Source organism: Pongo pygmaeus, chromosome 13 (assembly GCF_028885625.2).
Source record: "Pongo pygmaeus isolate AG05252 chromosome 13, NHGRI_mPonPyg2-v2.0_pri, whole genome shotgun sequence".
NCBI lineage: Eukaryota > Metazoa > Chordata > Mammalia > Primates > Hominidae > Pongo > Pongo pygmaeus.
The window spans coordinates 23,010,182-23,036,527 of NC_072386.2; the positions used below are offsets into that span (position 1 = coordinate 23,010,182).

The 26,346-nt window shown below is 43.8% G+C and overlaps 1 protein-coding gene across 5 annotated transcripts in view; it reads right to left on the reverse strand.

Annotated features, from left to right (window-relative positions):
• The window catches only part of UBAP1 (ubiquitin associated protein 1), a 76,345-nt gene extending 51,077 nt beyond the window's left edge, over nt 1-25,268 (reverse strand). For 3 of the 5 annotated variants that reach the window (XM_063650208.1, XM_054502785.2, XM_054502787.2), the window contains exon 1: nt 25,040-25,254. Coding sequence is in view for 1 of the 5 variants with exons in the window: in XM_063650207.1 (XP_063506277.1) it covers nt 661-697 (37 nt within the window). In the remaining 4 variants the exon portion in view is untranslated. Of the gene's footprint in view, nt 1-660; nt 964-25,039 lie in introns of those variants that run through there. The other 2 variants (XM_063650207.1, XM_063650206.1) reach the window with 2 other exon arrangements.
• Between the last annotated feature and the right edge of the window lie 1,078 nt (nt 25,269-26,346).

The following is a 26,346-nucleotide window of genomic DNA, read 5'->3' on the forward strand; positions in this document are numbered from 1 at the left end:
TAAGGATGGAACAACTCCACACGGTGTCAAAGATTAATGGGGAGAGAAAAAGGGTTCTTAAGTAATTTCACATGCTTATGAAATATGTGTATGCTAAAATAAATGTCAGAACAGATGTCTTTAAAGTTCTATTAAATATTTAAGAAACAGATTATTCCCATTTTATTTAATCTACTCCAACACATAAAATGGAAACAAATATATACTTGCAGCTTATCAATTTATTCAGGATTTGTTTATTGTCTGTCTTCCCCACTTGCCTTTATGCACTACGAGGACAAATACCACTTCTGTCTCATTCACCATTACACCAAGCATAGTGCCCGGCCACAGTAGTGCTCAGTAAGTCCTGCTGAATGAATGTTGCTGAATTCCAAGTTCTCATATGAGATCAGCATAATACTGATACCAAAAACTGACAGAGAAAAGAGAAAAAAGAACCAGAAATAAAAGCATATTTAATTTTTGTTAATCCTTGTTTTTAGAGACAGGGTCTTGCTCTCAACAACCCAGGTTGGAGTGAAGTGGCATGAACATTGCTCACTGCAGCCTCAAACTCCTGAGCCCAAAAGATCCTCCTGCCTCAGCCTCCCAAGTATCTGGGACTACAGGAATGTACCACCACACCCAGCTGATTATTTATGTTTTATCCATACATACCCAAATTATAATTAAAATAGTAGTGAATTAGTGGCATGATCTTGGCTCACTGCAATCTTCACCTCCCAGGTTCAAGCGACTCTTCTCCTCAGCCTCCTGAGTAGCTGAGACTATAGGCTGTGCCATCACACCAGGCTAATGCTTGTATTTTTAGTAGAGTCAGGGTTTTGCGATGTTGGCCAGGCTGGTCTCCAACTCCTGGCCTCAAGTGTTCAGCTTCCCTCGGCCTCCCAAAGTGCTGAGATTACAGGTGTGAGCCATTGCACCTGGCCAAAACTTAGTTTTTTATTTTTAATAGAATACCTGCACAGAAATAGCATATTTTATTGTTTACTTTCAAAATATTAATGACTAGAACTAACCAGAGAGACTTTCTATATTGCCCCTTTAGAAACATGGGATTCATAATTTACTGATGTATGGTATAATTTTATGCCATGAGTCTTTTGGGGAATTAGCTTTTGATATCTAAAAGTACAGTTTTGGGATTTCAAAATGCTTTTCTCTTGCAAAGTCTATTTTAGAACCCAAACTCAAAGGGCTGACTTCTTTGATACCCATATTTTGTTGTAACAAACCTATTCTGAGGTAATGACAACTTAGGTCTAGGTCAAATGGAGACTGGTCAAGGGATACAATGAATTGTGGGAGATAGTAGTGTCCAGGGGGAGAACATGTTGGGTTATATTATCCCACTCTGTATAACAATGTGGTGTTCATGAACCTGGGGATTTAAATATGTCCTAGAGTTTTGCTTGCCAATGTCAAAGTTTTCTTCTATGGAGAGGTAACAGATTTTCCCTTGCCAAAGTTCTACAAGATGACATCTCGTGTACCTGAAACTTGAGTCTGCTGGGTCACCCTAAACAATTCAAATGCAGCTGGGGGTAGAAGATGGCAAGCAAAGTCTCCAAGTCACTAAAAGAGGTTTCATGGAAGCTGTGCAACAGAGTTGACTCATGGAAATTTGGACACATAGAAAGACACCAGGAATGTGTGTCCAAAGAGAACAGGCTATGTGAGGACACAGTGAGAAGGCGGCCGCCTGCAAGCCGAGGACAGAGGCCTCAGAAGAAACCAAATCTGCCAACACCGTCGTCTTGGGACTTCCAGCCTCCAGAACTCTGAGAAAGTAAATTTCTGTTGTTTAAGCCACACAGTCTGTGATACTTTGTTAAGGTGTCCTAGCACGCAAATACAAAGACTACATTGAAGCCCCCAAAAAAAAAAAAAGTAGTGAATTAAACTGCAAAATCCTGACTGTAGCAAACTTTTAGAAAAAGTGATTCAGTTTCCTTCAACACAAAAAAAGCAAGATGAAAAGAGAACCTACGGACTGAAAAAGATCTTAAGGAATACATCTCAAGCAATCACTAACTTACAGACCTTATTTGAGTCCCAATCCAAACACATGAGGAAAACACAATTAAAAAACTGAGAAAACATGAATATTTGATAATGTTAAAGAATAAGTTCATTTTCTATAGGTAGGATAATGCTATTATAGTAATTTATGTGATCTTTCAGAGATATACAAAAATAACTTGACAGATTAAATGATATGACTGGGATTTGCTCTAAAATAACTGGGCAGAGGGTATGTATATAAAATAAGATTGACAGTTATTGGGGTTGTATGGTGTTATGATACATACATATACGGACGGACGGACACACACACACACACACACACACACACACACGTTTTTGTCTACAGCTTCTGGCCCATAACTCCCATAGCCCTTGCTGGAGTCTTCTGTTATAATGTTAGGTATGTCAGGCCTCAAGGGCAGGCCTCAGAAAACAGAATCTCTCAAACCTTTTCCCACTCTCCCTTCAACTGTCCTAAGGTAGAACTCTATCTCTCCCAATACCCCTTTCTCATTGTGAGTCTTAAGCCCCTCACAGGCAGGGCAGGGTGGCTCACTCCTACAATCCCAGCATTTTGGGAGGCTGAGGCGGGAGGATCACTTGAGGTCAGGAGTTTGAGACCAGCCTTACCAACATGGTGAAACCCCATCTCTACTAAAAATACAAAAATTAGCCGGGCGTGGTGGTGCATGCCTGTAATCCCAGCTACTCGGAGGTGGAGGTTGCAGTGACCCAAGATGGTGCCACTGCACTCCAGCTGGGCAACAGAGTGAAAGCGTGTCTCAAAAGAAAAAGACAGAGGGAGAGTCCCACTCTGTACTCTGGAAAAAGGAATGCTAACATCATGAAGCTTCCATAAAAACTCAAGAGGACTGGATTTGGAGAGCTTCTGGCCAGCTGAACACCTGGATGGAGGTTCGTGGATGGTGACGCCCCAGGGAGGACATGGGAGTCAGTGCACCTTCCCCCATACCTTGCCAGACAAATCTCTTCATCTGTATACTTTGCAATAGCCTTTAGAATAAACCAGTAAACATAACAGAGTTTCTCTGAATTCTGTGAAACACTCTGGCAAATTAAACCCAAAGAGAGGACCGAGGGAACCCCGACATGAGTGAAGCTGGTGGTCAGAAGCACCTGAGGCCCAGACTTGTGACTGATGAGTGCTAGGGGGCAATCTTGGAGACTGCGCGTTCAACCAGTAGGATCTGACACTATCTCCAGGTAGATAGTGTCAGCATTGAACTGGAGAACACCCAACTGGTGTCAGCTGCTTGGTGTGTGGGGAAAATTGCCCACATATTTGGCCACAGAATTCTTTTTCTGCGTTGATAATTGCTGTGGTGGTGTGTGAGTAGAAAAAAATAAGAGTTTTTACAAAGCAGGATTAATCTACATTTTTGTTGTTGCTGTTGTTGTTGTGACAGAGTCTCAGTCTGCTACCCAGGCTGGACTGCAGTGGCACGATCTCAGCTCACTGCAACCTCTGCCTCCGGGGTTCAAGTGATTCTCCTGCCTCCGTATCCCAAGTAGCTGGGATTATAGGCACACACCACCACACCCATTAATTTTTGTATTTTTAGTAGAGTTGGGGTTTCACCATGTTGGCCAGACTGGTCCCGAACTTCCTGACTTCAGGTGATCTGGCCACCTTGCCCTCCCAAAGTGCTGGGATTACAGGCATGAGCCATGCCCAGCCGAATCTACTTTTATGAGTTTGGAACTTTCTAAAATAAAGAACTAAAACAAGGCTGGGTGCCGTGGCTCACACCTGTAATCCCAGCACTTTGAGACGCCAAGGCTGGTGGATCACCTGAGGTCGGGAGTTCCAGACCAGCCTGACCAACATGGAGAAACCATGTCTCTACTAAAACTACAAAAAATTAGGCAGGTATGGTGGCGCATGCCTGTAATCCCAGCTACTCACTCGGGAGGCTGAGGCAGGAGAATCACTTGAACCCGGGAGGCGGAGATTGCGGTGAGCCAAGATCACGCCATCACACTCCAGCCTGGGCAACAAGAGCGAAACTCCGTCTCAAAAAAAAAATAAAATCACTTAAGCCTATACACAGTTTAACATTTTTATAAAGCTCACACTTAAGCAAAAATAAACAATATATTATTTAGGAATATATAGCATGTGGTTTATAAAAGGAAATGATAAACCCAAAATTCGGGAGAACAGCTAACTCTGTGGAGTAGTAAAAGGATAGGATAGGACAGAAACAGACAAATAAATAAATAGTAATGTATTGGTAATGCTCTAGTTTTCAAGACAACTAATAAGCTTGCAAATGTTTATTATTATGCCTCATAACTTAGATGTTTTACATTCATATTTTTTCTGTATGTTAAACATCATACAATGAAAAATTGTAAAGCATATAGCTCTAGATGCTACAAATTCTGTTTAGCAAAAATTAATAGTATTAGATCACGTTGGCAAACTAAACATCTATCCATCCTAATCATAATCTCTTAAAAAATAAAACCGTAATAGCACTAACACCCTCCTAAAAGGGTGGTTCCTAAAAGTTATCAAGATACCACAAATGAAGTCTTTACGTCTTTACAAAGGAATGAAGATCAGACTGACAGAGAAACAAGCCCTATTCTCTGGAGAAATAACAGATTCTAAGGCCAAGGCCAATCTGAAAGAGCTCTCAATGGCCAAAGATAAAACAACTTGAGCAACAAAATATATCAATGTGGGACTTTAATCCAAAATATAAACTAAATACTCAAGTCCATACTGATTTCATATAACTGAGACAGGTACTTTACCTCAGGTATTTTTCCAAAAATCCACAAGCCTAGTCTAATTACAAGGAAAACAGCAAACAAAACCAAATTGAGGACCTGAACAGTTTTCCCCAAAGCTGTCAAATTACTTGGGGGGGGGGGGGGGGGGGAAGGACTAAGAAACTATCACAGACCAGAAGAAACTAAGAAAGTATGACAACTAAACACAATTTAGTTATCCTAGATTGGATCCTGAAATAGAAAAAAAAAAAAATTGTAGAAAACCTGGGTTGGGTGCGGTGGTTCACACCTGTAATCTCAGTACTTTGCAAGGCCGAGGCAGAAGGATCAGATCTCTTGAGCCCAGGAGTTCCAGACCAACCTGGGCAACATGGTGAAACCCAGTCTCTACAAAAAAAAAAAAAAATCAGCCAGGCATGGTGGCACGTGCCTGTAGTCCCAGCTGGTAGAGAGGCTGAGGCAGGAGGATCACCTGAGCCAGGGGTAGTCGAGGTTGCAGTAGCACATGATCATGCCACTGTACTCCAGCCTGGGGAGACACAGTGAGACCCTGTCTCAAAAAGAGAGAGAGAGAAAAAAAAAAAAAAAGAAGAAGAAAGAAAAACAGGGGAAATCTAAATACAGTCCAGAGTTTAGTTGATATTAACGTACCAAGGTAGGTTTTTCAGTTTTGACAAATATATCATGGTAATGTAAGATGGTTAACATTAGGGAAAACTGAGTTAGGGATAGCCAGGAACTCTCTGTACTCTCTGTACTATCTCTACAAATGTTCTGTAAATCTAAAATTATTCCAAAATAGAAATAGTGTCTCAAAAAAATTAAAATTAAAAATAAATAATAGGCTGGGCACGGTGGCTCACGCCTGTAATCCCAGCACTTTGGGAGGCCAAGGCAGGGGGATCACAAGGTCAGGAGTTTGAGACCATCCTGGCTAATATGGTGAAACCCCATCTCTACTAAAAATACAAAATATTAGCTGGGCGTGGTGGTGTGCCCCTGTAGTCCCAGCTACTTAGGAGGCTGAGGCAGGAGAATTGCTTGAACCCGGGAGGCAGAGGTTGCAGTGAGCCGAAATCGCATCACTGCACTCCAGCCTGCACGACAGAGAGAGGCTCCGTCTCAAATAAATAAATAAATAATAAAAACGAGTCCAAGAACATGATGGTGGAATAGGAGGTCCAGGTTCTAGTCACTATCACAGAAATGCCAATTAGTAATTATCCACCGACAAGAACACCTTTGTGAAAATTCCAGAGCCTAGGGCTTAAGCACGCCCTTGGAGCACAAATACCAAAAGCCACATTAGAAGGGTAAGAGTGGCTTGACTTTTTGACTGCATCGCCCCTCACCAGGCCCACATGGGGCCAGAGAGTGATCCCCTGGGCCTATAGTTTCTGCAGTGGGAAAAAGAGAGCCCAAGGCAGACATTCGGCTTCCCCAACTTTCCCAGCTTTCCAGGGTGCTTTCCAGGAGATCCATGTCTGTCTTGCCTCATAGGGAAGAAATGGGAGGGCTAGACCACTGGAGTCAGTTAGGAACAAAGAAGGGGGTGGGGCTCACAGCAACCAGTATGCAAATCATGACAATGAGACCACATCCCTGCCAGTGGCCTCACCCAACCAGAGAGCCCAACCACCAGCTCTGCCCATCTGCGGCATGTCTATCCAACAAGCACGGTCAACATTCTGCCTGGCTTGGGTCCTGTGCCAGTGGTCCAGTCTGACCTCAGCTGAGCACAGCCTATGGCCTCACCTAATCGTATAGCTGAAACTCCAACTCCACAGGACCAACCAGGCAGCCCGGCCACAGAACCCGTCTAACCTTGGAGCAGGGCCAGCAGCCCCACCCAAGCAAAAAATTCAGCCAATGCCCCCATTCAACAGCAAAACATAACATACAACCCCACCTGATTGCAGAATGCAGCCTATAGTCCTACCCATCTATGGTGCATACCCTGTAGCCTCACCGGACCGGGGAAATTCCAGAGTGCAGCCTGCAGCCCTCCCCAGTCACAGAGCAGCCTGGCCTAAACATGGAGCCCAGCCAGCTGCCCCTCCTAACCTCGGAGCCCAACCAACAGACCTGCATTGGCCTCAGACCCCAGAGAACAAGCCCCACCTAACCTCAGAGTATGGGCAGCTACCAAGTTCAACCAGAGATTCCAGCAGCAAGCCCTGCTTGCCCACAGATACTACCAGCTGACCCATCCAGGACCCCAGGTTAGGCTGACTGGTGAAGGTCTTTCCTCACAGAAATGAATTGGTAAAGACTAAAAGAGGTGACTACTTCCTCAAATGCACAGAAACCAACACAAGGACAAAAAGATCATTAAGAATCAAGAAGGCCAGGTGTAGTGGCTCACGCCTATAATCCCAGCACTTCAGGAGGCTGAGGCAGGTGGATCACCTGAGGTCAGGAGTTCAAGACCAGCCTGGCCAACATGGTGAAACCCCATCTCTACTAAAACTACAAAAATTAGCCAGACATGGTAGCACATGCTTGTAACCCCAGCTACTGGGGAGGCTGAGGCAGGACAATCGCTTGAACCCAGGAGGCAGAGGCTACAGTGAGCATCTAGAGTGCACTCCAGCCTAGATGACAGAGCAAAAATCTGTCTCAAAAGAAAAAAAAAGAACCAAGGAAACATGATACCACAAAAGAAAACTAATAAAATGCCAAAAAACAACCCTAAAGAAATGGAGATCTATAGAACTGACTGACAAAGAATTCAGAATAATCCTCTTGGCCAGGTGCAGTGGCTCTCACTTGTAATCCCAGCACTTTGGGAGGCCAAGGCGGGCAGACTGCTTGAGCCCCAGCAGTTTGAGACCAGCACAACATAGTGAAACCCATCTCTATAAAAGAAAAAAAAAAGTTAATAAAAATTTTTACAAAATAATAAATAAATAAATAATCCTATTAAAGAAGGTCCGTGAACTATAATAAAACACAAAAAACTGGCCGGGCATGGTGGCTCACATCTATAATTCCAGCATTTTGGGAGGCCAAGGCAAGCGAATCACAAGGTCAAGAGTTCAACACCAGCCTGGCCAACATAGTGAAACCCCGTCTCTACTAAAAATACAAAAATTAGCCGGGTGTGGTGGCACACGCCTGTAGTCTCAGCTATTCGGGAGGCTGAGGCGGGAGAATCACTTGAACCCAGGAGGTGGAGGTTGCAGTGAGCCAAGATTGTGTCACTACACTCCAGCCTGGGTTACAGAGTAAGACTCCGTCTCAATTAAAAAAAACACACACAAACACACACACACAAATAACAATATTAGAAAGACAACACATGAACAAAATGAAAACAATGAAACAAATAATAAAAAGCAAATCTTAGAGCGGAAGAATATAATGACTGAACCAAATAATTCAATAGAGAATTTCAACAGCAGACTCAATCAAGCTGAAGAATCAGTGAAGCTGGGCATGGTGGCTCACACTTGTAATCCCAGTGCTTTGGGAGGCTCAGACAGGAGGATCACTTGAGGCCAAAAGTTCAGGATCAGCCAGGGCAACATAGTGAGACCCTGTCTATATTAAAAAAATTATTTAGGGCGGGCACCACGGCTGTAATCCCAGCACTTTGGGAGGCCGAGTAGGGCAGATCACCTGAGGTCAGGAGTTCGAGACCAGCCTGGTCAACACAGCGAAACCCCATCTCTACTAAAAATACAAAAAATTAGCCAGGCGTGGTGATGCACACCTGTAATCCCAGCTACTCGGGAGGCTGAGGCAGGAGAATCGCTTGAACCCAGGAGGCGGAGGTTACAGTGAGCCGAGATCGCACCATTGCACTCCAGCCTGGGCAATAAGAGTGAAATTCCGTCTCCAAAAAAAAAAAATTGTTTTTAATTAGCCAAGTTTAGTGGCACACACCTGTGGTCCCAGCTACTCAAGAGGCTGAGGTAGGAGGATAAACTTCAGCCCGAAAGGTCGAGGCTGCAGTGAGCCATGACCACACCACTGTACTCCAGCCTAGGAGTCAGAGCAAAACGTGGTCTCAAATAAATAAATAAATAAATAAAAAGCCAGTAGCTTTTTATAGAAACTTGGCAAGCTAATTTTAAAAATCGTATGGAGCCAGACATGGTAGCATGTTTGTGTAGTTGTAGCTACTCAGGAGACTGAGGTAGGAGGATCACTTGAGCCCAAAAGTTGGAGGCCAGCCTAGGCAACATAGTGAGACTCTGTCTCAAAAAAAAAAAAAAAACACCAAAAAATTTGCAGAGAAATCCAAAGGACTGGCCGGGCGTGGTGGCTCATGCCTGTAATCCCAGCACTTTGGGAGGCTGAGGCAGGCAGGTCACCTGAGGTCAGGAGTTCAAGACCAGCCTGACCAACATGGAGAAACCCCATCTCTACTAAAAATACAAAATTAGCCGGGCGTAGTGGCACATGTCTGTGATCCCAGCTACTAGGGAGGCTGAGGCAGGAGAATCGCTTGAACCTGGGAGGCGGAGGTTGCGGTGAGCCGAGATCGCGCCATTGCACTCCAGCCTGGGCAACAAGAGTGAAACTCCATCTCAGAAAAAAAAAAAAAGAAAAATCCAAAGGACCTACAGTCGTAACAACTTTGGGAAACTTTCTTTTCTGGTTTCAAAATTTATTATAAAGCTACAATTATCAAGATAGTGTGATACTGGCATAAAGATAGACAAACAGATCAATAGAACAGAACAGGTCCAAATATAGACATGGACAAAATATTTTAGAAAGGGTAATCTTTTCAACAAAAAGTGCTAAAATAGATATCTATGTGGAACAAAAAAAATCTTCCATCCATATGACATCATACATAATTAATTCAAAACGAATCATAGACAAAAAAGTCAAACCTGAAAGTACAGAACTTCAAGAAGAGAACATCTTTCGGACCTTAGATTAAGCAAAAATTCTTAGATATAACACCAAAAGCACAAACCATAAAGGAAAAACTAAAGGGGACTTCAACGAAATCAAAAACTTCTTATAAGACACTGTTAGAGGAAAAAAAAAAAAACTTACCTGAATGTATGAAATACATTTAAAAATATCTCTGTTCTCAAAAGACAAAAGAAAAAAATCTGTGTATGTATAAGCACAGAAAAAAAGATTAAAAAAATATACAGGGATGAATAAAGTCAGTTTGAGTAAGAATTGTCAGGGGTCAAGTCTCAGTTCTGCAACTTACTAGGTTACGTATCCTTTGTACAAGTTAACATTTGAGTTTTAATCAATCAAATGGGAATAACAGGCTGGTCCAATGGTAGTGGCTCATCAGAACTTATTCACAGCAGTGTTACTAAAGTTGGTATACAACCCCCCACTGCTAAATTTGACTGGCTGAAAAAAGAAAAATAAAATAGAGATAATAATAACTACCTCATAAAGTTATTGTAAGGATCAAATGAGATAATGCATACAAAGTGCTTAGAACAATCTGAACACATGGCATAATGTTTTCAATAAATGTGAGCTCCACAAATATTTTATACAAATATTCTAATAGTGGATATTTCCAATGGTGGCTTAAAGAAAATTTTTATTGGCCGGGCGCGGTGGCTCACGCCTATAATCCCAGCACTTTGGGAGGCCGAGGTGGGAGGATCACGAGGTCGGGAGATCGAGACCATCCTAGCTAAAACGGTGAAACCCCATCTCTACTAAAAATACAAAAAATTAGCCTGGCGTGGTGGCAGGTGCCTGTGGTCCCAGCTGCTGAGGAGGCTGAGGCAGGAGAATGGCGTGAACCTGGGAGGCGGAGTTTGCAGTGAGCCGAGATTGTGCCACTGCACTCCAGCCTGGGAGACAGAGCAAGACTCCGTCTCAAAAACAAAAAAAAAAAGAGAGAATTTTTCTTCTTATACATCTCTGTATTCTAACTTTTCAAAACAGCTATTACACATTCTTAGCAATATAATTTTTAGCCCTCAAAATGAATACAAAATGAAACAAATAAACCTAACTGTACAGAAAATTAGTAAAATGACCAGAGAATATAATTATTTGAAGTTACTTTAGAACTCAGTATTCTGATTGTATACATCAGTAAAATATATTTGTAGTGTTATGAGATATATTGGTTTTCATCCACTGTTCCTGGTTCATAATTCCCACAGCCCTAGTTACAGTCTTCTGATACAATATTGGGTGTGTTAGGTCTCAGGGGCAGGTCTCAGGAAACAAAATCTCTTCCTCTGCCCTACTTTCACCTGCCCCAAGAAAGGACTATAATCTTTCCCCACCTTTCTGATGGTGGGTCTTAACACCCTCCCCAGAGAGGGGACTGCCCTATACCCTGAGAGAAGGCATGCTGACATCATGAAGCTTCCACAAAAGCCCAAGAGGACTGGGTTCAGAGAGCTTCTGGATAGCTGAACACCTGGAGGTTCCTGGATGGTGGTGCCCCCAGAAGGGTATAGAAGCTCCACACCTCTTCCCCCATACCTTGCTCTATGCATCCCTTCATCTATATCCTTTGTAAGATCCTTTAGAATAAACCAATAAATTTCAGTGTTTCCCTGAGTTCTGTGAGATGCTCCAGCAAATTAACCAAACCCAAAGAGGGGATCGTGGGAACACCGACATGAAGACAGTGGGTCATAAGATCCAGGGCCCCAGACATGCAACTGGTGTCCAGGGGTGCGCAGGCAGTCTTGAAGACTGAGCCCCCAACCTGAAGTGAATTGGAGAACACCCAGCTGGTGTCCACTGCTTGGTGCAGAGGTGAAAAACCCCCACACTTTTGGTCACAGATGTGTTCTATGTTGATGTTTGTTGTGGTGGTGTGAGAGTAGAGGAAGAACGTGGTTTGAGAGCTTCCCCTACACAATATTTTTATTATTTTTATTTTTTTGAGACAGAGTCTCACTCTGTCACCCAGGCTGGAGCGCAGTGGCGTGATCTCAGCTCACTGCAACCTCCACCTCCTGGGTTCAAGCGATCCTCCTGCCCCCCTGAGTAACTGGGATTCTAGGTGCATACCACCACGCCTGGCTAATTTTTTGTATTTTTAGTAGAGAGATGGGGTTTCGCCGTACTGGCCAAGCTGTTCTCAAACTCCTGACCTCAAGTGATCTGCCTGCCTCGCCTCCCAAAGTTCTGGGAATTACAGACGTGGGCCACTGCGCCTGGCCCTCCCTTACACAGTATTTTAAGAACATAATAGCAAAGATTTTAGATTGTACTTATCAGCTATAATAGCAGTATTACTATTTTAAAACCCTTTTTATATGAGTCCAATACACAAAATAAGTAATTATAGTTATAAAGAACTAATATTTTTATATAAAAGAGGAAAGGCAAAATATTTAAAGTCCTATAATTCTAAAATCTAAATTATAAATATATTTCTTTGCAGGGGCTAAAAGTTAAGCAAATAATAAATATCATTATGAACTTGTGATTTTAAAAAAATACATTAGCCAGGCTTGGTGGCTCATGCCTACAATCCCAGCACTTTGGGACGCCAAGGTGGGAGGTATGCTCGAGTCCAGGAATTTGAGACCAAACTGGGCAACATAGCAAGACCCCCATCTCTAAAGAAAATTGAAAAATAAAAAAAGAGTTCAAAGCTGAGAGAGGTTGGTTTTTAAATTGGTAAGATGAACTAGAACTTTAGATCTTTTTTTTTTTTTTTTTGAGATGGAGTCTCATTCCATCACCCAGGCTTGAGTGCAGTGGCGTGACCTCGGCTCACTGCAACCTCCACCTCCCGAGTTCAAGCGATTCTCCTGTCTCAGCCTCCTGAGTAGCTGGGATCACAGGCGTGCGCCACCAGACCTGGCTAATTTTTGTATTTTTAGTAGAGACGGGGTTTCACCATGTTGGTCAGGCTGGTCTCACACTCCTGATCTCATGATCCACCCGCCTCAGCCTCCCAAAGTGCTGGGATTACAGGTGTGAGCCACCGCGACTGGCCTGAACTTTAGATCTTTCATCTCACTGTCCACAGTTCTGCCATCACAATACAAGCTCTCATAGCAAAAGACACTATTTAAAAAGTGTATACAGGCTGGGGACCGTGGCTCATGCCTGTAATCCCAGCACTTCAGGAGGCCATGGTGGGAGGATCACTTGAGGTCAGGAATTAGAGACTAACCTGGGCAACACAGCAAAACCCCATCACTAAAAAAAAAATTTAATTAAAAAAATTAAAATTAAAAAAAAATCCAAGGCTGAGAGAGGTTGGTTTTTAAACAGGAAAGCTGAACTAGGACTTTTTTTGTTCACAAATCCACTTTTACTTTTCATTAGTTTAAATCCTTGAGGGGTACAACATCACGCGAATTCTGTGTCCAATGGCCTTAGCAGGAAGATTCCTTTGGAATTTGGCATGTCTGTTTCCATGGGCGCAAATTACCTTTCCACAGATTACTCTGGTTTTGTTTGGTTTGCCACCAGGAGTCACTGTGTTGTTCTTTGCTTTGTATACATAAGCACAAATCTCTTGCCCAAACAGAATTCAGTTTCATCTCAGGCATAAACACCTTCGATTTAAAAACAGCTGTGTGCTCTCTTTGATTCTGGAGACCCCACTTATAGCCAAAAAAAATGGCCTTGGACCACAGCCTTCCAGACATATTTGCCTTTTAGAAGTCCTATTCCCAGCAGGCCTCTAAAAGCTTCAAGATGGTGGAAAAAGTGAACTACAACTTTCGATCTTTCAACTCACTGTCCAGAGTTCTGCCATTACAATATAATCTCTCATGGCTAAAGACACTATTTTAAAGTTTACACAGGCCAGGCACAGTGGATCACACCCACAATCCTGGTGCTTTAGGAGGCCAAGGTGGGAAGACTGCTTGAGGCCAGAAGTTTCAGACCAGGGAACATAGCAAGACCCCATCTCTACAAATAAATAAACACAAATTCTCAAGCCCACACCGAGCTACTGACTCAGAATCTACATTTTAATAATACATCCAAGTTGTCCATACACACACTAAAACTTTGAGAATCACTGATCTAGAACAGTGCTGTCCAACAGAACTTTCTAAACTGATGGAAATGTTTTATATCTCCACCGTCAATGCTGGAGACATATCAGACAGGACAGACACAGAATGTCTCAAATTAGAACTGCACCTAAACATAACTTCTTATACTACTAAATGAAATAAATCTCCATTACTCTAATATATATGCTCTTCCACTAAATATAATGCCAGTAATATATCCAGAGCAGGCTGGGCACTGTGACTCACACCTGTAATCCCGACATTTTGGGAGGCCGAGGCAGGTGGATCACTTGAACTTAGGAGTTTGAGACCAGCCTGTGCAACATGATGAAACCCTATCTCTACAAAAAATACAAAAAAAAAATACAAAAAAAAAAAAAAAAGAGCCAGGCATGGTGGCATGAGCCTGCAGTCCCAGCTACTCGGGAGGCTGAGGTAGGAGAATCACCTGAACCCAGGAAGTCAAGGCTGCAGCAGTGAGCTGTGACTGCATCACTGCACTCCAGCCTGGGCAACAGAGCGAGACCCTGTCTCCAAAAAAAAGAAAAGGAAAAAAGATTCCCTATTAAATTACAAGAACTGCCAGGCATGGATGGTGGCTCAAGTCTCTAATCCCAGCACTTTGGGAAGCTGAGGAAGGTGGATCCCCTGAGATCAGGAGTTCAAGACGAGCCTGGCCAACATGGTGAAACCCCATCTCCACTAAAAATACAAAAATTTAGCCAGGCATGGTGGCGAGGGCCTACTGTAATCCCAGCTACTCAGGAGGCTGAGGCAGGAGAATCGCTTGGACCCAGGAGGCAGAGGTTGCAGTGAGCCAAGACCGCACCACTGTACTCCAGTCTGGGTGAGAGAGTGGGACTCTGCCCCAAAAAATAAATAAATAAATAAATTACAAGAACTAGCTAATATTTCTTCTTCAAGAAAACGGATAGGACAGGACATAAACAATTAAAGACCTTCCATGATTTTTAAGATTTTATTAACATTAAATTTTTTTAACTTTTAAGTTCAAGGGTACATGTGAATGTTTGTTACATAGGTAAACTTGTGTCATGGGGGTTGTTGTACAGATTATTTCATCACCCAGGTATTAAGCCTGGTACCCATTAGTTATTTTTCCTGATCCTCTCCCTCCTATTTTTGCTAAAATATTTTCAGAAAACAAAAGTTGTTAAGTTTGTTTCCTTTGGCTAGAATATCTCGGAAATATAGTAAACCTTTGATGAAAGAATTAAATATGTCTGGCCAGGAGCAGTGGCTCACACCTGTAATCCCAGCACTTTGGGAGGCTGAGGCGGGTAGATCACCTGAGGTCGGGAGTTCAAGTCTAGCCAGACCAACACAGAGAAACACCGTCTCTACTAAAAATACAAAATTAGCCGAGCATGGTGGAGCATGCCCGTAATCCCAGCTACTCGGGAGACTGAGGCAAGGAGAACTGCTTGAACCCAGGAGGCGGAGGTTGCAATAAGCTCAAAATTGTACCATTGCACTCCAGCCTGGGCAACAAGAGCAAAACTCCATCTCAAAAAATAATAATAATAATAATTAAGTATTTCCAAATTTGAAAGTTCACAAACTACCCCTAAAGTCTGCTCCAGCAGTGATTTTTAATTTGGCTGACTATTTGACCTTGAATTCCACCCATGCAGCCAGATCACTTCTCTCATGAGGTATGCTATAAGACATAATGATCAGCCGGGTGCGGTGGCTCATGCCTGTAATCCCAGCACTTTGGGAGGATGAGGCAGGTGGATCACTTGAGTTCAGGAGTTTGAGACCAGCCTAGCCAACATGGTGAAACCCCGTTTCTACTAAAAATATAAAAATTAGCCAGGCATGGTGGCACGTGCCTGTAATCCCAGCTACTCGGGAGGCTGAGGTGAAAGAATCACTTGAACCCTGGAGGAGGAGGTTGCAATGAGTCAAGATCGCACCACTGCACTCCAAGCTAGGTGACACAGCAAGACTCTGTCTTTAAAAAAAAAAAAAAAGATATAACGATCTACTAGAAGAAAGAAATGGGGAAGTTACTGCCCATATCCTTCCCCACGAAACTACTGAAGGAAATGTTAACACTCCCAAACTATAGAAAGATTTTAGGATTAGGAAGATTCCATTCTTACCAATAAGGATGCAAACCCCACCTGGGACCAAGACCATGATGATGAGATGAAGCAAAAGACAGGCAAAGCCAGCCTAATCTTTTTTATTTTTTATTTTTTGGAGATGGAGTTTCACTCTTGTCGGCCAGGCTGGAGTACAATGGTACAATCTCGGCTCACCGAAACCTCTGCCTCCCGTCTTCAAGCAATTCTCCTGCCTCAGCTTCCTGAGTAGCTGGGATTACAGGAATCCACCACCATGCCCAGCTAATTTTTCTATTTTTAGTAGAGACAGGGTTTCACCATGTTGGCCAGGCTGGTCTCGAACTCCTGACCTCAGGTGATCCACACGCCTCAGCCTCCCAAAGTGCTGGGATTACAGGCGTGAGCCACCGCACCCGGCCCAAGACAGCCTAATCTTGAGTTTCCAATAGGTTACTAAAGGAGGTTGGAATAGGCCAGTGGTAGTAACAAACAACAGAAAAAGGCAGGGAGTTAAAGGTAGCTGAAAGCGCCAGGCATGGTGGCTCACGTCTGTAATCCCAGCACTTGGGGAGGCCAAAGCAGGTGAATTACTTGAGGCCAGGCATTTAAGACCAACCTGGGTACCAGGGCAAGATCCCATCTCTTTTAAAAAAAAAAAAAAAAAAAAAAAAAGCTGAAGACTAAGTTTAGCATTCAAATCGCTTAACTTTGTTGCTCGCTTCTATTTACCCATCAAATCTGCTGGTAACTAAAAATTTCCCGTTACACTTTTCTGTATTTCATGAAGGACACTATAAACTATGGTAGTTACATTAAGTAAGGATTCCCAATGATCTAAGAGTATGCCTTTCATAAATGTCAAAGGTATACTATTTGTATAAATAAACAGTATTTGTGTTGTATTTTTAATCTGATGGTTGTTTTATACTTTTTTTTTTTAGTGAACCCAAATTACTCAGATGTTTTATATTTCAGTGTGATCCTTGCCCAGATCAAATACTCGACTCCTTAGAAGAATAATTCCTAAAGTCAAAGTAATCACTAGTCTTCTCATTGAAAAAAAGAAAAAATGTTTTTTAGCAGCTTTAATACACAACATAGAAAAATCAATGCCACCAAGATATATATATGTATTTATACATATACCTTAAGTCATAAGGGTTTAATGGTAGCTAGGAGACACACAAGTCCAAGGAACTGGACAGTTTTTTTTTTTTAAAAAGAAAGCAAAAAACATACTTCTAAGATACTTCCATATCAACTCTTCCACAATCTACAATTATTCTTGATAAGATAGGAGACACACAAGTCCAAGGAACTGGACAGAGTTTAAAAAAAAAGAAAAGCAAAATACGTTCCTCTAAGATGTTTCCATATCAGCTCTTCCACAATCCACAACTATTCCTGATAAAGCCCAACACTGTAAAAACTAGACATCAAAAAAAATTTGAATATATTTTAGTGAAAGTGCTAACAGCTTAGACTGAGTGACACACTATCAATTGTATATAATACTGTCCACACAACAAAGGTCTCATTGTCAAATCACATTAACATTTAATAAGATGCACATCTCATTCACAAATCTGTTGGTGTCTCAGTTTTGGACAATGTATGAAACCCACATGTAAGGCACAATCCAACCTCCTTTTAAAACCCTGTGGCCCTATAACTCCAAGATAATAAGAAAGCAACTTCTAAGAAGTCTGCCTTTGTAATCCAGCAGATACTGGAACTAAATGTCAGATGAGATATACCACATTATAGATAGGTATACTACTGTATTTATTAAAACAGCATGCCTGGCAGCTAAGGATTTCCCAAATTTGATACAACGAGCACAAACCAGCCGGGCGCAGTGGCTCACGCCTGTAATCCCAGCACTTTGGGAGGCCCAGGCGGGTGGATCACCTGAGGTCAGGAGTTCAAGACCAGCCTGACCAATATGATGAAACCCTGTCTCTACTAAAAATATAGAAATTAGCTGGGCGTGGTGGCAGGCACCTATAATCCCAGCCACACGGGAAGCTGAGACAGGAGAATTGCTTGAACCCAGGAGGCGGAGGCTGCAGTGAGCCAAGATCACGCCATTGCACTCCCGCATGGGCAACAAGAGCGAAACTCCGCCTCAAAAAAAAAAAAAAAAAAACAACAACAAAAACACAAACCATGAAAGACTGAAAAATTCAGTTCATTACAATTAGGAGCTTTTCTCACCAGAAGACTATGAAAAGATGAAAAGACAAGTCACAAATTGGGAAAGGAAATTTGCAACCTATAAATTAACAAATAATTAGTATCCAGAATATATAAAGAACTCTTAAAAATGAATCAGAAAAAAAGACCAAAAAAAATAGGCAATGAAATTGAATATACACTTCGCAGAAGCACAAATGACCAATGAATATACATGAAAAGATGCCCAGCTTCAGGAAATGCTGATAAAAAACACTATAGATACAATTTCAAACCCACCAGATTAGAAAAAAAAAAATTAATTTAAAATCTGACAATATCAAGTGTTGGGGACGAAGTGAAGCAGCCAAAACACACACTGCTGGCTCTTGACTCAGTAACCACAAGATTAACAATTACCATGAGCCAATTCAGTGACTCAAACACTGGAAGTGTTTGGTAAGCATTAAGCAACTGATAATGACCAATCAAGCATTCTGAGAACACATGAGGATTACTGCCAAATACAAATTTTGGCCCTTAATGAACCAGATCCAATCTGACTCAGCAATATAAAAAAGAAGCTTTCAGCCATTTATCCAGTTTATCCAGTTTATTTTGTGAAGTACAAAATAATCAGGTATTCATTTCCTCCTAGAATTCTGATAACATAATGTGACTAAAATCTTAACGAACTATTTATCATTCCAGTTACACTATTATTTCAATGAGAACAAGCAGTTCACAATGGTATTACTTTAAAACTAGTGCTTATACCTTATAGGAATTGGAATGGTCCTGTGACCGCCTAAGAGGGGCAAAATGGCATAAAAGAATGCAGCATAGGCATTGAGATTGGACAGATTTCAGCTCAAATTCACTCTACCTAGCTGTAACCTTAGTTAAGTTACACAACCTCTGTGATCCTGTTTCCTCAATACATAAAAAGCACGCATAACACAACCTACCTACCTAATTCAAGTGTGAGAACTGAGTGTGGTTTTTTTTTTTTTTCTTTTTTTGAGACAGAGACTCGTTCTGTCGGCCAGGCTGGAGTGCAGTGGCATGATCTAGGCTCACTGCAACCACCGCCTCCCAGGTTCAAGTGATTCTCCTGCCTCAGCCTCCCGAGTAGCTGGGAATACAGGCACCTGCCACCACGCCCAGCTAATTTTTGTCTTTTTAGTAGAGACGGGGTTTCACCGTGTTGGCCAGACTGGTCTTGAAATCCTGACCTCAGGTGATCCACCCACGTGGGCCTCCCAAAGTGCCGGGATTACAGGCATGACCCACAGCGCCCGCCTGAGATTATTTCTTTTGAGGTAGGATCTTGCTCTGTTGCCCAGGCTGGAGTACAGGGGCATGATCTCAGCTCACTGCAGCCTCGACTTCCTGAGCTTAGGTGATCCTCCTACCTCAGCCTCCTGTGTACCTGGGACTACAGGCATGAAGCACCAATCCCAGCTAATCTTTCTGTAATTTTTGTAGAGACGGGTCTCATTGTGTTGTCCAGGCTGGTCTTGAACTTCTGGGCTCAAGCAATCTGCCCGCCTGGGATTCCCAAAGTGCTGGGACTACAGGCGTGAGCCACTGTGCCTGGCCAAGAACTGAGATTATGTAAAGTGTTTTAACAGGACCGAGTGCAGTGGCTCACGCCTGTAATCCCAGCACTTTGGGAGGCCGAGGGGGGCGGATCACAAGGTCAAGAGATCGAGACCATCCAGGCCAACATGGTGAAACCCTGTCTCTACTAAAAATACAAAAATTAGCCGGATGTGGTGGCGCGCCATCTGTAGTCCCAGCTACTCGGGAGACTGAGGCAGAAGAATCTCTTGAACCTGGGAGGTGGAGGTTGCAGTGAGCCGAGATTGTGCCACTGCACTCCAGCCTGGCAACAGAGCGAGACTTTTTTTTTTTTTTTTTTTTTGAGACAGAGTCTCGCTGTGTTGCCCAGGCTAGAGTGCAGTGGCGCCATCTTAGCTCACTGCAAGCTCCGCCTCCCGGGTTCATGCCATTCTTCTGCCTCAGCCTCCCGAGTAGCTGGGACTACAGGCGCCTGCCACCAGGCCCGGCTAATTTTTTGTATTTTTAGTAGAGATGGGGTTTCACTGTGTTAGCCAGAATGGTCTCGATCTCCTGACCTGGTGATCTGCCCGCCTCGGCCTCCCAAAGTGCTGGGATTACAGACTTGAGCCACCGCGCCCCGGCCCAGAGTGAGACTATCTAAAAAAAAAAAGGAAAGAAAGTGTTTAACAATCCTGGCTCATTAGTATATACCCAGTGTTAGCACCCTTTCCTTTGTGAATCTTGCTACTTTCACCTAAAATTTCTAAAACCTGAAATTGTAACTCTTGATTCATAGGAAGATATTACTGTTACCTTCAAGTTATTTTCTAATGTTACAGGACACTGTATGTTACAGGTTGGAAGAGCACTACTCTGCTTGCTTCTTTTTTCTAATTTAACATACTTTTCCTATAAGAAATTCTGGGCCGGGAGCGGTATCTCACACCTGTAATCCCAGCACTTTGGGAGGCCGAAGCGGATGGATCACCTGAGTTGAAGAGTTCGAGACCAGCCTGACCAACATGGAGAAACCCCGTCTCTACTAAAAACACAAAATTAGCCGGGCATGGTGGCACATGCCTGTAATTCCAGCTTCTCGGGAGGCTGGGGCAGGAGAATCACTTGAACCTGGGAGGCGGCAGTTGTGGTGAGCTGAGATGGCACCATTGCACTCCAGCCTGGGCAACAAGAGCGAAGCTCTGTTTCAAAAAAAAAAAAAACAAAAACAAAAAAAAAAGAAATTCTGAAAAATCCTATTACTTCCTTAGAAATCTGGAAAAGAGGATAGATTTTCATTTGTTTTGGTATAGAAGCAGGGATTCCCATTCTGTGTGGGAAACTAAACCCAGGTGATTTCTAAGCTTCTTTTCAGCTAGAGTTTTTTTTTTCTTTTTTTTTAATTGTTAGAAAAAAGGTTTATTTAATGTTTTTTTTTTTTTTTTGAGACGGAGTCTCGCTCTGTCGCCCAGGCTGGAGTGCAGTGGCACCATCTCAGCTCACTGCAAGCTCTGCCTCCGGAGTGGCTGGGTTCACGCCATTCTCCTGCCTCAGCCTCCCAAGTAGCTGGGACTACAGGCACACACCACCATGCCCGGCTAATTTTTTTGTATTTTTTAGTACAGACGGGATATCACCGTGTTAGCCAGAATGGTCTCAATCTCCTGACCTCATGATCCGCCCGCCTCGGCCTCCCAAAGTGCTGGGATTACAGGCGTGAGCCACTGCGCCCGGCCTATTTAATGTTTTAAGGCACTCTGTATTACCTTTTTGCATTTCTTGAGAAAGACTGTCTAAAGAAAACCACCTGATAAATGAGGAATAAATATTTTTAATGAGTCTGTAGGAAAAAAGATTACTCTTAAAATGATCTACATTTGAAAAATCTCAATACATTCAATAACATAATTAAAGAACAGGGGCCAGGCACAGTGGCTGACGCCTGTAATCCCAGCACTTTGGAAGGCCGAGACAGGCGGATCACGAGGTCAGGAGATCGAGACCATCCTGGCTAACACGGTAAAACCCCATCTCTACCAAAACTACAAAAAATTAGCCAGGAGATCGAGACCATCCTGGCTAACATGGTGAAACTCCATCCCTACTAAAACTACAAAAATTAGCCAGGCATGGTGGCGGGCGCCTGTAGTCCCAACTACTCAGGAGGCTGAGGCAGGAGAATGGCGTGAACCTGGGAGGCGGAGCTTGCAGTGAGCAGAGATCGAGCCACTGCACCCCAGCCTGGGCGACTGAGCGAAAAGAAAGAGAGAGAGAAAGAGACAGAAAGAAAGAAAGAAAGGAGAGAGAGAAAAGAAAAGAGAGAAAGAAAGAAAGAAAAGAGAGAGAGAAAGAAAGAAAGAAAGGAAGGAACGAAGGAAGGAAGGAAGGAAAGAAAGGAAGAAAGAAAAGAACGAACGAACAGGAAAAGCTTGTAATATTGGCATTTACACTCAAGGCTAATGATATTTCAACTATAACGCTGAAAATAATAAGAATTTTAGTCACTGAATTAAACATCAGGGATCCAGCTGGGCGCCGTGGCTCACGTCTGTAATCCCAGCACTTTGGGGGGCTGAGGCGGGTAGGTCATTTGAGGTCAGGAGTTCAAGACCAGCCTCGCCAACGTTGTGAAACCCCGTCGCTACTAAAACTATAAAAATTAGCCGGGCGTGGTGGTGGGTGCCTGTAATCCCAGCTACTTGGGAGGCTGAGGCAAGAGAATCGCTTGAACCTGGGAAATGGAGGTTGCAGTGAGCTGAGATCACACCACAGCACTCCAGCCTGGGCAACAGTGCAAGACTCAGTCTCAAAAAATAAATAAATAAATAAACGTCAGGGATCCTTAAATATCATAGTTAAAAGATACACAAGATAATGTGACATTTGCCAGTCAAAAATACGTGCACTAGCAGCTCATGCCTCCCAGCAGTTTGGGAGGCTGTGGTGGGAGGATCACTTGAGCTCAGGAGTTCAGAATCAGACTGGGCAACATAAGAAGACCCCTTCTCTACAAAAAAAAAAAAAAAAAATATTAAAAAATGCACTAACAATCATTGATGAGACTCGTCTACACATCTATTATTATCTTTTCAGAATACTGTTACTGTCTTCTTCAAAATCAAAATGAAAAAATATTTCAGAAGAATACACAGAAGAAATGCCATGATTAGGAAATCAGTCTTAAATACTAAACGAAAGAGAAACTGAAGAAGTTTTTATATTTATAGAGTTTAATTTTTTTCCTTTGCCTTCATTTAAAAAAAAAAAAAAAAAAAAGGCCTGGCGCAGTGGCTCACGCCTGTAATCCCAGCACTTTGGGAGGCCAAGGCGGGCGGATCACGAGGTCAGGAGATCTAGATCATCCTGCTAACACAGTGAAACCCCGTCTCTCCTAAAAATACAAAAAATTAGCCGGGCGTGGTGGCAGGCGCCCGTAGTCCCAGCTACTCAGGAGGCTGAGGCAGGAAAATGGCGTGAACCCGAGAGGCAGAGCTTGCAGTGAGCCGAGATCGCGCCACTGCACTCCAGCCTGGGAGACAGAGGGAGACTCCGTCTCAAAAAATAAAATAAAATACAAATAAAAATAAAAAAGGCGGGGCGCGGTGGCTCACGCCTGTAATCCCAGCACTCTGGGAGGCCAAGGCCGGAGGATTATTTGAGGTGAGAAGTTCGAGACCAGCCTGACCAACATGGTGAAACCCCGTCTCTACTAAAATACAAAAATTAGCCAGCCGTAGTGGCGGGTGTCTATAATCTCAGTTACTCGGGAGGCTGAGGCAGGACAGTCACTTGAACCCAGGAGGCGGAGGTTGCAGTGAGCCAAGATCGCGCCACTGCACTCCAGCCTGGGCAACAGACCGAGACTCCCTCTAGAAAAAAATAAAAAGAAACAACAAAAAAAGTTTTTTTCCAATGAGGTTCTAGCAGGTTAGTAAAGTTATCTGCTGTGCAATGACAGCGATGGTCACTCACTAAAGAAACATTAAGTTTCGCATTTCCGTAATTATAATGACTCTTATTATTGCAACACACAGTAGGTATTTAATAAACACAATGAATTAATAGAACAAACTAGAAACAAAAATTTCACTAATAAAATTTCACTTAGAGTAAGTTAATGCGGACAATGTAATTCTTTTAAGACTTGAGACATTTCACATTCTTTGCCATAATACGTAAACTTTTTTTTTTTTTTTGAGTCGGAGTCTCGCTCTGTTGCCGAGGCTGGAGTGCAATGCAGCGATCTAGGCTCACTGCAACCTCCGCCTCCCAGGTTCAAGCCATTCTCCTGCCTCGGCCACCCGAGTAGCTGGGATTACAGGCGCCTGCCACCACGCCCGGCTGGCTTTTTAGCAGAGAAGGGGTTTCATCATGTTGGTCAGGCTGGTCTTGAACTCCTGACCTCGTGATCCGCCCGCCTCGGCCTCCCAAAGTGCTGGGATTTCAGACGTGAGCCACAGCGCCCGGCCAATACGGAAACTTTTAGTTTAGGTTGGGACATTAACTAGAAAGAACTATGTATCACTAAAGACTAAGTATCTTGTTTTTCCCACCATCAAATCTGACAAAATTAAAAAGGAAAACATCCATCATATCTATTCAAATTCTCAAATGCTAATAACTGAAGAGACAAAGCACTAACGAGTAAAGTTAGAACAAAATATACGTAATACTTAACTAAATTACCAAATCTGGTTTCGCAACACTGCATGGTGACTAAAAGTATCAATTTTTCTTTCAGTTTAACATAAAACGTATTTTTATGCCCAACCATACTTTTAAGACGCTAGTCTGGAAACAATTACATTTGGCAACAAAAGTCAAAGATCACTGATATAGCTCAAATAAATGAACCTGACGTTCCACAAGAAAGACTGGGGCGGTTCCTAAGGCCCAGGTGGACTGTATAGGTAAGCCTCCACCCAAGAAACAAAAAAGGCGGATAAACATACCAGGAGAAGACCAGTCAAGGCCAAAGATATCCCCAAAGATCACTCACCTCTGGTCTAGTCTCCACCCTTTCTCCCCAATCTCATTGCCTCAGGGAGAACTAAATCTACACCGCACGTTCCCAGCTCACCCTCAACTCCCCACCACTCACCTTCTTTACTAAAATCTGGGTCCCCCTCCCTGACATCCTCTAGTTCCCACCGAGCTCTCAATCCAGCCCGATAGATGTCTACTATGCCCGTCTTCCAGTAGGGTATTAGTCTCCTTAATCCGAACTCATTTTACCGCATCCCATTTCCCCTCCGCCCCTTCAACTCCGGTCCCCTCACTCCGACCCTTCTCCCAGAATCCTCCCCGAATCGCGGATCTCCGGCCACTTTTCCCTCCCACCTCCTAGCTCCGGCGCCTTTCACCTCGCTCGGCCCCCCATACCGTTTCACAGTCTCCCAGTACCAGCCCCCCTCCCCCAACTCCGCCCCTCTTCCCCCTCCCCCAGAGGGAGGCCCCCCTCACCTGAATGCCGCTGCTACCGCCGTCTCAGAAGCCGAAAGGTGCTGGCACCGGCCGGCCTCCCAGGCTCGGTCTCCGCTGAGCTCCCGACGGCCCCTAGGGAGAGTGAACGCCACCACCTCCAACTCTGCCTGCTCCGGGCCAGGCCGTCACCGTAGCCACCGCCAGTGCCGCAGCCGCCATGTTGAAGTCCTACTTCCCTCCTCCTTCCCTTCACTGCCCCACCCCTTTGGGCGTCTGACGTCATGGCGCCGCGCTCCACACGCCCGGACCAATGGGAGGAGCCGACGGTGACGTAACTAATCTCTCTTCTCTCGAGGAGCTACTCCGGCAACCTGGAGCATTGCAATTGGAATGAGTAAACCCTGCTGACCTAAGGGGGAAGGAGGAAAGGAGGGGGTCACTAAGAGTGTAAGACTTGGGTTTGGCGAGGCGGCCAAAGCGGGAAACCCAAGAGCCTTGAATCGCGAAGGTATGCCCAAAGAGTTAGCAGCGAGTCCTACTTGGGAATTAAGACGTCTAGCTTCTGTTCAGGGTCAGCGACCTGGTACAACTCATACCCTTTCTGGACCTCACTTTTCCCATGTATAGAGGACTAAGTTGAAAGGTGACTTCTAGGCCGGGCGCAGTGGCTCACGCCTGTAACTCCAGCACTTTGAGAGGAGGCAGGAGGATCGCTTGAGCCCGGGAGGTCGAGGCTGCGGTAGCCGTGATCGCGCCACTGCACTCCAGGTGGGCAACGGAACGCGACTCTGTATCAAAAGAAAAAAAAACAAAGGTGACCTCTAAGTCTTCCTTCAATTCTGACATTCTATGGGTTTAAACCAGGTAATCCTATCCCAAGCCTTCACTGCCTTCTGTGGGGGTTTTTGTTGTTGTTGTTGTTTCTGTTTGGGGTGTTTTTTGTTTTTTTGAGACAGGGTCTCGCTCTGTCGCCTAGGCTGGAGTGCAGTGGCGTGATGTTGGCGCACTGCAACCCTGCAACCTCCACCTGTCGGGCTCAAGTGATCCTTCTACCTCAGCCTTCTGAGTAGCTTGGACTATAGGCACATGCCACTACGCCCGGATAATTTTTATTATTTTATATATATATATGGAGAGACGGGGTCTCACCATGTTGCCCAGGCTGGTCGTAAACTTCTGGGCTCAAGCCTCAGTCTCCCAAATTGCTGGGATTATAGGCGTGAGCCATGGCGCCGGCCTTCTGTGTCTTTCTATGTCTGCTGGAATTAGGAGACAGAGAATTATTAATTGAATAAGATGAATCTTGAGCCCAGGAGTTCGAGACCAATTTAAGCAACATAATGAGA